Here is a 12,181-nt window from a genome sequence, read left to right on the forward strand (position 1 = left end):
CATAGTAATTAGGCACAATAAATATATGAAAAAGGAGGTTGTCAGTTTGTAAGAGGGTGTTGTAGACTCCATTTTGACCTTCTGTTCTGATCTAAGGACAAACGGACAAGAGCATAGAGAGTATCACATCAAAGCTTATTACGCTGCCCGCCTTCAGGAAGTAATAAGTGTATTTTTTGTGTGTTCCAGGGGTTTTACAGACCGTCCTGATGACCCAAAGGAAGACTGATGGAGGAGGGGGAGGATGCCATGACACATGCTTTGCGTGCTGGCAACCAGTGGCTCTTAGACTGCAACGTGCCAAATGAGCCAACCGGGAGTGGGCGTTTCTTTTCACAGCTGCTGGCCTTACATCCTTTGCACTTAGTCTGTCAAGCAGACAAGCCTGCCTCACGTAATTTTGCACAAAACCCATCGGGGCTGTCCTGCTAAAGTGGGGAGCCAGGTGGCTCGGCGCTGTCTCTCCATCCGAACTTGTAGAGGCAGCTTTCTTTCAGTGTCCCGCTGAGTCGGTTTTTGAGGCTACAGAAGCTTTCTAAGATTCTGTTCTTTTTTTTGTTCTTTTGAGTTCAAAACCTGGCATTCTGAAGGCTCAAGTACTGCTCAGCATACATCCTATATTTTGTTTTGCTGTTTGATTTAAGATAGATCACAAAGCCTACAATATGTTTTTAGTTTCTTCTGTAATATTGTTCATTTGAAATATCTTAAGCTCACTGTGACAAGGTCCTGTATATTTATATTTACATTTCAGTTCTGCTAACTTTCCCCTTTAACTAGGGCTGTTGTTTTTAATGTTTTTCAAATTGTTGGTTATAACTCATAATATATGTAATGGATTTATATTATTATTATTTTAAACATGAAAGGTACAAAGCCAAGAGGGAAAGGGGGAAAATAATATATATATAGTGACTGGGTAACTAATGTTTTCCATCTTTCCATCTTTTGCAAGAAATATTTTCCCCTTGTAAAGCACAGCATTAAAAACAGTATATTCTGTGGTTTAAGAAGTACAAAGATTCAGTAAGCTTGTGTATGCTTCTGTAAAAACTACTTGTGTAGACTTCCAATTAAGAGATAAGGTTTATTCAGTGTGTCCTAGTGGAGTAGTCAAGCATTATTGAAATAGCTAGTGTTGTTTGGTACTACAGACGCAACATATTGTTTGAGGCTATGGCCAATGGAATGGTACTGTAATTAAAAATTTGATGGAATATTTCAACTACTTTTATTACACCAGTCCCCTGTAGATGACTAAGGTCTAAGTGTGTTTTATTTTTTTTGTTGTTTTTTGTTGTTTTTTTCTTAAAGTGATTCAGATGGTCAAACTCTGTTGCTCAGCTATTTCTAAAGAACGTGTTGTGATCTTCATACAATTCCAAGATGAAGGTCTGTTAAGGTACTGTATCTCACTACTCGGCATCTCAGACCATTTATACCAAACAAAACGGTTTGTTTCCCTAATGTAGAAACACCATTTGTTTCCTGAGGTAAGGCAGTCCAAGATTAGTACTAACCAGGGTCTGTGAAAATTGTTGCAAAAAAAAATATTACAGAAGTAGTAACAAGCAACTTGGGCAGGAAAATAACTTGGCACAATGGTGTAAAAAGCTTAAAAACACTCTGCTAAAACAACTTCATCAAGGAGGAAATCTAAAGAAAATACTGCATTGAGTCTGTGTTGGGTCCTGGTAAAAAGTGTTAAACAGAATAAAAAAAATACTATGGAAGACAGAGAGACTTGGAATGCCTTCCTGAAGAATATCTATTCAAATAACCAATAGCTGGAGTAAGCAGGTTCGATCTTTCTGCACGCTTAACATTGTATTTCACCATCCCTGTGCTCAAGTCTGTTAGCTTTCGAGAAAAAAAAAAAAAAAAAAAAAAAAAATCTATTATTATATATGGAAAACTATAAATATGGTCAGTTATGGTAGTTAAAGTTCAGCTTCTGGTCAGTGACTTGTAGTGTGTTGTATGAAGTGAGGGCTAGACATTTAGAATTGCTGTTCTTGTGCTCTGCACCAGGTTTCTGATAGAGTAAGGAAGAGCTTTATGATGTTATTCAGATGTTTTCCCAATTCAATTTCAAGCATAACAGTGTGTACAGTGTCCCAAATACAACTTTGTTAAATCTTTGGTTGTTTACCGCAGTGCTGAACAGGAAAGGCGTTTTTTTTGCATTTGTAAATTAAACTCTAATGATCCATTTATAAAACATCTAATAATGTGTTATTACCGGTTTTAATACTAATTAACAAAGAATAACAGTTTATTACTGTGGCATTTTAATTATACATGACCTGCGTAATGCTTTGTCACAATCTCATAAACCTGTTCCTGTAGTCTGTTGTTGTTGTTATTAGCTGCCTAATAATTACAGCATTATTGTATAACACATTATTTTTGATTGTTCATAACAAATACTTCAGCTTGAATTTTACTGTTTTGTACTGGCAATGGGAAGATATATTTACAATCATGTGGCATGTAATTTACAGGACAAACAATATGGAACATGAAATCCATGGACTTTTAAAGTGTTGCAGTGTTTAGGTTCTTACAGTAACGTACATGATGTGTCGCACAAATAGAGTGTATGTGTAGAAGTATATATATGTCTTGCACAGATTGTATTTCAGTATTATTATTAATGATGCTCACTGTTTTATTTTAAGAAGTAGTAGTTTACAGTAGAGAGATACTGTCATTTGGAGAATTTTACATAGGATATGTAAAGAAAATATTTTGCTATCTAACACGAACTCTACAAACTATTTGTAAACATCAGCTGTATTTCTTTATTTATTTTCTGTCTGGGTCCTTAATTTGAATCAAAGTGTATGGCGCTGCCATGGCTATACTGCCATGGCAGTGCCATTATTTTGATTGAATCCACATCTGTATTTGGTATGTGAACAGCAATGCAAGAGAAGAGAGTGGTTCTGTGATTTCTCTATCTTTTGATATTATAATTCAGTGATTGCAAACTTTTTCATTCTGTAAACAAATACCAAAATAAGTTCAATGAAAAATAAAACATTGGAGAAAAGAACATACACATTTTCTGTTTTTTGTTTTTATTGACATTGCTTTGCCCATGGTTATACAATACATTCCATGCTCAACCACGAAAAACTACATTTGTTTGTCTTTTACAATGCTTTAGTGTTTTACTGAAGACACTTGGCAGTACTAAAGTATTTTCTCAATATAGGCTATATGTTTTCCCTTCATGGGGTGAATTTATTTTCTTCTAGTTCTGTTGAATTTAGGGCCATTCAGGCAGATTTGACCATTCTGAACCCCTTGATGCTAACAAATTGATTTGGCTCGAATGCTAATTAGTTTAAAAGTATTCTAAATGCCACTTCGGATTCAGAAACATGAGGCTAATTACCTACAAGCGATTCCAGTCATCCCATGATATGTTCATTTCTTTACAGCAGGGAAGGAAAGTTTAATTAAAATCAATAGCACTCACTTTCACAATCATCAAATAAAATTCATACAGTACATATAAAGGGTCCCAGAGCAGATCCCCTGGTAAAGGCACAGCTGCATGGTGTGCAGGGGTGCAGTGCCACAGGTTTGCGCTCCGGCTGTCAGGAAGTGTTTCTTCTTGTGATCTAGCCTGGGTTACATGTGCCTCTGGCAGGAACAAGTAGAGCAGTCCCTAAACTTAAGACAAAAAAAAAAATAGGATGTTTGCAGATAGTGTACCATAGGACACACAGAGAAAAACAGCATATGATACAGAGCTGCATTTTCCAAAATAACACTGTCAGATTCTAGTCTGGGATAAACCTGGTAAGAAATACATGTGCTTTCCATTCCAGTGTCTAGAAGTGACGGATAGAGGTCTATCAAACCATTCAGAGGGATCTTATTAGGAGTCCCACTGCTGAGAAAAAAAACAATCCTCTTGTCAAATGGGGAGTTTCAACAGACATAGGCTCTTGTTAATCCGGATGCTCCCGGGGTGGGAGATGGGAAACCGCAGGTAATCACTACAGGCACTGTTATTGGAGCCACAGGATGTGAGTGGAGCGGAGCGGGACCATTTTGCTAGGAGCGTGGAGTGGAGTGTGAGCATGAAAAGCCTCTGGCACCGCTCCCACTCCAACGCCCGCTCCAAAAGATGTTTTGCAAAGGACAAATATTTGAGACTGTACATCTTATATGATCCATAAACGATGCAGCTTTTGAGACACTCCGACAATATTGTGCAATCTATAAAATCACCCTGTATAATTAAAGTTAACAAAGTACGGTAATCAATAATGTCCAATTTGTACAGTAAGAGTTTTATTACAACAACGAAAGCCATTGTGTGCTTGTATATGAACCATGTTAATTTCACAAAGCTTATACAATTAAAAAAAATCTTTACCACATGGTATGTGCAAAAGGGTCAGTGTATGTTAGGATCCCTAGCCGAAATATGATCCCCATGTTGTGTGTTGTACTGACTGAGTGGTTTTGCCAGTGGCTTTTACAGGTGAGCATCTCTGTACATTGCCACCCGCATTGACTGCGAACTGGTGGACCTGGACCAAACCGGTACCCAGGTCACCGACCCGATCTGCTCCAGTCCCAGTACTGAACCAGGACCGAGATTACCGCACCGCTACCAGTACCATCCCAGTATCGACCCGGTGCTAAAGCCATCGAACCAGCACCATCCCGCTGCCGTCCTTGTACCGACCCAGTGGTAAAGTCACCGAACTGGTACCAAACCGGCCCGGTCCCAGCCTGCTACCGGCCGGTGCTCAGGTCACCAAACCAAACCAGTCGATATCTATAAGCAGACTGAGGTAGCAACTGTATACTGGACATCATTGCTTGCTCCTTGCATCATGCCCGGGTTCTATCCCTGTGAGACATGTAAGGCCAGTCTGCCTATTGAGGACAAGCACGGCATGTGTTCTTCCTACCTGCCAGAGCACGCCAAGGAGACACTGGCTAATCGCAGCTTCTGCAAGTTTGTGCCCCTAGTGACCATTTGAGAAGCAGCTATCCCGCAGTTCTAAGGAGTGCTCTGCGTCACTTACTCCTGCTGAGTGCTCTTCCCCATCACCCTCTCTTAGAGAGGTGGTTGTGTTCTCACCCCATGGCTCTGTGGCAAGGGAGAACAGTCGACACACCCGGGTCTCTGAGGTGATCCTCAAGAAAGCCTATTCAGCTAGTGTGTTCAGCAAATGGCTAGGCAACTACAACAGCATCCCAATAGCCTACCTGTCACATTTGCTGTGGTCCCTTTCTGAGAACCACAGGCGCTCACCACAACAGCTGGATGAGCTGCGCCTGCTTAACAAGAACCTGCTCCGTGTGTCCAAGTGCAATGGACAGGATGTAGGTAGAAACCTGACTGTGCTGGTAGCTGCAGCTACACCTACAGCTTTGGCTTTCCCAAGCACGCGTGCATGAAGGGGACAAAGCACCGCTGTTGGATGCCCTGATCGCTCCAGGGCATACGTTTGGTCCCGAGGTGGACGAGATGCTGCAGCGTTCTCACTGTGCACAGGAATCCATTAAGGAGCTAGCTAGCCTGCCTCCCAAGCGACCACCTCCAGTACGTAAGCCAGTGGCAAACTGGCGCCATAGCCGGCTGTGTCCACTGACAAAGGTGATGTTCATATCCGGCCCGCGGCTGCTCGTCGCAGAGGCCATAATAGGCTTTCCAGTGTGACCAAGTGAATAGTAAGGCTCTGGTACCGACCAGGCCGCTGATAGAGGAACTGGTACCGACAGGTCACTGGTAGAGGCTCTGGTACTGACTGGTACCAGAAGAGCGAGTCACTGGTACTGGGCTGGTACCAGGACAAGTGGCGTGCAGATAAAAACCCAAAATAGCCACTGACAATCTGCAAGCATTCACTGTTAAACAGACAGGGGCTGCAGTTGCCTTCATTGTCAGTGTAGCAAAACAAACGCAGCAACAGCATAGAGACACTGAATATTTTTCAGTTGAAAAGGCTCCTGCCAATTCGACAGCACAGTGTAGCTAAAAAAGTCATTAACACTGGCGGGGTCCCTGTAGCGGGAAAAGCTGACTGGAAAAAAACTGATGGCAAGCACAGTATACTGTCTGTGCACAGAGGCAGACTCTACAGAGAGCGCCTGCATGCCTGCTAGATTTCTGAAAGAAAACAGAACAATTTTTGCTAAAAATATATGTATTATTTATTAAATATTAATATTTATTATATATACAGTGGTTTGCAGAAGTATTCACCCCCTACCAATAATGTCACATTTTGTTGAATTACAAATAATGTATGCACAGTTTTTCAAAAAAACTTTTTTATTCAAAGCTGTAGTGGTTAAACTGAACAGTTACATGAGGAGGCGGTTAAATGTCAGCAAAACTTGTACAAAATGAAATTTACTGGTTGCATAAGTATTTAGCCCCTTAAATCAGTACTTGGTAGAAGCATATTTTGCAGCAATTACTGCTATGAGTCTTTTTGGATAGGTCTCTACTAGCTTTGCACAGTAGAATGGTGACATTTTTGCCCATTCTTCACGGGAAAATTGCTCCAGTTCTGATAAGTTTGTTGGGGATCGTCAATGGACTGCAATCTTCAAGTCTCGCCATAAATTTTTGATTAGATTCAAGTCAAGCCTTTGACTGGGCCATTCAAGAACATTAATTCTCTTCTTGTTCAACCAATCCAGTGTGGCTTTGGCTTTGTGCTTTGGGTCATTGTCCTGCTGAAATGTGAATTTCCTCCCAAGTTTGAGTCTTGGCTGACTCAAACAGGTTTTCCTCAAGGATTCGCCTTTGCACCATCCATTCTCCCCTCTATCCTGACATGCTTCCCAATTCCTGCTGAAGAGAAGCATCCTCGTAACATGATGCTGCCACCACCATGCTTGACAGTTCGGATGGTGTTGACTGGGTGATGTGCAGTGTTGGGCTTGCGCCAGTCGTAGCGCTTGGACTTTAGACCGAAAAGTTCAATTTTTGTCTCGTTTGACCACAAAACCTTTTTCCACATGTCTGCAATATTATCTACATGCTTTTTCACAAACTCGATACGTGCTTTAAGATGAGGTTTTTTGAGTAATGGCTTCTTTCTTGCCACCCGTCCATACAAGCCAGCTTTGTGTAGGGACCAGCTTATTGTTGATGTGTGAACACTGACATCTCAGACAGCGAACTTTGCAGATCTCTCAAGGTCATTGTTGGCTTCAGAGTGACATCCCAAACCAGTTTCCTGCTTGCCCGGCTGCTCAGTTTGGGAGGGCGACCTGATCTGGATAGTGTAGGGTGGTATGATGCATCTTCTACTTCTTAATGATGGACTTCACTGTGCTGAGAGGGATAATCAGCGCCTTTGAAATGTTCTTGTACCCTTCTCCTGCTCTGTGCCTCTCTACCACTTTATCCCTGACTTGTTTTGAAAGCTCCTTGGTCTTCATGGTTGCTTTGTTGGTTCACTGTGTGAGATACAGCTTGAAAGTCTTCATATACCTGAGGGAAATTATCTACAAGTTAAACCACTTTGAGTACACACAGCCTGAAACCATTTCACTAAATTTGTGACCTTTCAAACAAATCATTTGCACCTGAGCTGATTTAGGGCTACAGTAGCAATGGGGTTGAATACTTATGCAACTGAGATTAATCTGTTTTTCTCTGTAAATCTTACTTATTTATATTCTATATGCATTTTTTAACTTTATCACTGTGGAGTAGTTTGTGTAGATTCTGCATGTAAAGTCTAATTTGAAAGCATCGTGGAGTACGCTCAGGTGCCAACAAAATGTGAAAACTTTGCAGGGGGGTGAATACTTCTGCAAACCACTATATATATATATATATATATATATATATATATATATATATATATATATATACACACACACATAGTGCCTTGAAAAAGTCTTCACATCCTTGAACATTTTTCACATTCTGTTGCCTAAAAAATACAATTCAAAATGCATTAAAAGTAGGAGTTTGTTTCACTGATCTACACAACATCATCTACACTTTCAACATGAAAGAACAATTATAGAAATATTCAAAAAGTAATTAAAAATAAAAAAAACAAAAAGTCTTGATTGCATAAGTCTTCACACCCTTTGTTATAGCAAACCCAAATTAGCTCAGGTACAACAAATTGCCTTAACAAGGCACATAATAAGTTCAATAGAGCCCACCTGTGTCCAATCACAGTAGTTCAATTGCTATGAATACTCCTGGATGAAGACTCAAGCTGTTTCTGTTGTATGAAGTGAATTTGAAGCAAATGGCAAAACATATCGAACAAGGAGCTGCCAAAAGAACTCTGGGATAAAGGTACATGTTTACACTGACAATAAAAGAACATACTGAAAAATAAGCGACACACTAAACCAAAACAAGAAAGTGGACTGAGAGACAAGCCATCCATTTATGCAGCTTTTACACACATTTTAATAAAAAGAAAGTGCAGAATGACTGTGTTAATGAGTTTGTCAGAGCGCTGTGCTTTGCTGGACAGCTACTGTTTATTGCAGAGAGGTATGCATTGGTGACTTTGTGCGACAGTACTGTCTGTAGTAAAACACTGCCTAACACCGACAATCTTAATCGTAAATATTTGACAGAAAATGGTGATGCTTTAGTTGTCAATTTTCTTTTTTTTATGATTACAAGGCAAATAAACCTGGCTTGTTTTGTGCTGATGGTCATACCTTCTGTAGATACTATTTCCGTCAGCACAGCCCAAATGTTCACAAAGTACCAGCTAATTTTGGAAAATGTGGCTTCGACTTGCACAGATTCTGCTTCATCATACATGCCAGGGACATTGTTAATCAGAAACCAGAACTGCTACTCATCATATTCCACATGTAAAGTGTTTTTTTTCTGAGATTTTTTTCCCCCGATTTTTACAGATGTTTCAATTAAAAACTATTTTGTACCGATTTTATCCCTATTTTATATATGTAAAATAAACTCTGAAAAATTCCCTGAACATTTTTTTAAAGACAAAAACCAAAAACGCGGAACACTAAGTATAACACAACTGATACACACAGGTGTCAAAGTACCTTTCTCGACACTCACTAGATGGCAGCATTGAGCACCAAGTTTTCTAAATGTGTTGCACTGTCTTGGTCATTTCATCTGGCGAGTGAAATTGTCCCCAGCCCTTAAAACAGCTTCTTTCCTGTCAATAACCATTCAGCTGCTTCCCCTAAACTGAAATGCTTTCAGCCTCCTTTGATCCAGATTACACTGCTAAGACCAGGAAGTACAAGTTTAACAGATTTCCTGATAACAAGGCATGGAAACTAATAACGTAATTTAATTTAACCTAAAGTTTCATTTGAAAACTATGTACCTAAAGAAAGATTTCTGGAATATTCTTGATAGCTGCAATCACTTTAAGACACATAAATGTGTATATTACCTCTAGGTTCAAGGGGGCAGCAAGGCAGCCTCAGAAAACCCATCTCAGACATCAGGGACAACAGAATGAGCCACTAGTGCACAAAGCATCTGAACATCCCCCCAGTACCTGAGAATCGATATACATAATTTACAGACGTGATAAAATATTGATCCATCGTATGAAGATGGGAGAAGGAGCAGGATTGGCAGGGACACTGCGGAGGTGATGCTGGGGGGTGTGGCATGTGCTGCCAGCTTCCCCTGGCTCCCATGAAGCACACCCTGCTTCAACCACAAAGAGCCATTTACTGTAAAACACCTCCAGGGCAAAACACACAGGCTCTGTGCTCAGATTAAATTAGATATCCGGAGCCATAAAACACCCAGTAGAGATGAATTTATACAGTGCCGTGTAAAAGTATTTGCCCCCCTGTCTGATTTTCTGCATTTTTGCATATTTTTGAGACTGAATGTTATCAGATCTTCAACCAAAACCTAATATTAGATAAAAGGGACCCTGAGTGAACAAATAACACACAAATCTGATTTTAATTTATTTATTAAAGAAAGTTATGCAACACCCAATGCCCCTGTGTGAAAAAGTAACTCGCCCCCTTAGACTCAATAACTGGTTACGCCACCTTTAGCAGCAATAACTGCAACCAAACACTTCCTGTAGTTATTGATTAGTCTCTCACAGTGCCGTGGAGGAATTTTGGCCCACTCCTCCATGAAGAACTGCTTCAACCCAGTGACATTTGTGGGTTTTCGAGCATGAACTGCTCGTTTCAGGTCCTGCCACAACATCTCAATGGGGTTTAGGGTCTGGACTTTGACTAGGCCATTCCAAAACTTTAAATTTCTTGTTCTTCAACCATTCTGATGTAGACTTGCTTGTGTGTTTCTGATCATTGTCTTGCTGCATGACCCAGCTGCGCTTCAGCTTCAGCTCACGGACGGATGGCCTGACATTCTCCTGTAGAATTCTCTGATACAGAGCAGAATTCATGGTTCCTTCGATGATGGCAAGGCGTCCAGGTCCTGATGCAGCAAAGCATCCCCAAACCATGACACTACCACCACCATGCTTGACTGTTGGTATGAGGTTCTTACTGTGGAATGCAGTGTTTGGTTTTCGACCAGACATAACGGGGCCCATGTCGGCCAAAAGTTCCACTTTTGACTCATCTGTCCATAGAACATTGTTCCAGAACTCTTGAGGATCATCCAGGTGCTTTTTGGCAAACTTGAGACGAGCATTCATGTTCTTCTTAGTGAGCAATGGTTTCCACCTTGCTACTCTGCCATGAATCCCATTTTTGCCCAGTGTCTTTCTGATGGTGGAGTCATGAACACTGACCTTAGCTGAGGCGAGAGAGGCCTGCAGATCCCTGGATGTTGTTCTATGGTTCTTTGTGACTTCCTGGACGATTTTACGCCTTGCTCTTGGAGAGATTTTGGCAGGACGGCCACTCCTGGGAAGATTCACTACTGTCCCAAACTTTCTCCATTTGGACAATATGACTCTGACTGTGGTTCTGTGGAGCCCCAGAGCCTTAGAAATGGTTTTGTAACCCTTTCCAGACTGATAGGCATCAATAACTTTTTTCCGGAGGTCTTCAGGAATTTCTTTTGTTCGTTGCATGATGTGCCTCTAGAACCTGAGTGCTGACAACTTCACTCTGATGGTGAGGGCCAAAGTTAGTCAGATTTATATTGGGCAGGGCTGGCCCAAATCAGGCCTGGTTGTTAACCAAAGTACTCAAACAGCTGACCCTAATTATCTCTTTAATTGGGCTGAGTTAACTAGGGGGGGGCAATAACATTTTCACACCTGAAGATTGCATGTTTGATTACCTTGCACACCAAACAAATGAAAGAAGCACCAAACTTTGGTGTCATCTTTTCTCTCAGACTCCCTCTATATACTACTACAATCCACAAAAGAATCTGACCAAATACAATGTGAAAAATGTAGAAAAACAGACAGGGCGCAAATACTTTTTCACGGCACTGTAAATACTAAGAAACATGATAATTAAATTTTGATGAATTTATTTATTTATTTATTTATTTAAAATGTTTTAGAATTGAAAAACAACTTCTGGTTGAAAGTTTGTCATTGAATTTAGAGTTTCTAAAATTACATTCCACAAGCACAAAAACAGGGATCAGTCATATAGAAATGCGATACCTACTAAAAGGGTAATCTTACTAAAGACACAATCAGGGATAACTTGGCCCCCCCCCATTTTTAAGATGCTTAAAAGTTTCAAAAAGTTATTATCATTATTATTATGATGTAGTCATGCCAGCCCTCAAAGGCATAAAAGACTGCTGACACAAGTATCGTCATCATTTGTCCTTCAAGACCAGGAACGTTCCCTATCAAGTACAAAATGTAACCATTACCTCATTGGTAGAAATATCAAAGCTGTCGTAAGGCAATATTGCAGACCAGTTGGAATGCTACAAGGCTAAACCAATGGCCACCTTGTGCGTTACCATGAGGAACCCAGTGCAAGTAGCTAGGGCTAGAAATTTGAGGGAGAACTCATCTCTATGTTTATGCTGTAAGGGTCGAGGTCGAGGATGCCCTTAGTACTCTTGTTCCAAAACCAGGGTTGTTTTGGGGTTTTTTTTCTCATAAATTTAGTTGTCACCATTTTTTTACCCTGGATTTTCTCCCCAATTTCCCAATTTTGTATTCCCAATTATTATCTGTATCCCGGCTCACCGCTCGCATGCGGAGTAGCCCACACTGCTGCATCGCAAATGTCCCTGACAGAT

General features: G+C 40.6%; 1 protein-coding gene across 2 annotated transcripts in view; it reads left to right on the top strand.

Moving 5' to 3' along the window:
- Positions 1–3,062, top strand: part of tmem245 (transmembrane protein 245) — a 44,542-nt gene extending 41,480 nt beyond the window's left edge. For both annotated transcript variants that reach the window (XM_033993114.3, XM_033993115.3), the window contains one exon: positions 190–3,062. In XM_033993114.3, coding sequence (XP_033849005.2) covers positions 190–229 — 40 coding nt within the window. In that variant the 3' untranslated portion in view covers positions 230–3,062. The remainder of the gene's footprint in view (positions 1–189) is intronic.
- Positions 3,063–12,181: the final 9,119 nt, after the last annotated feature.

Source organism: Acipenser ruthenus, chromosome 3 (genome assembly GCF_902713425.1).
Source record: "Acipenser ruthenus chromosome 3, fAciRut3.2 maternal haplotype, whole genome shotgun sequence".
NCBI classification, from domain to species: domain Eukaryota; kingdom Metazoa; phylum Chordata; class Actinopteri; order Acipenseriformes; family Acipenseridae; genus Acipenser; species Acipenser ruthenus.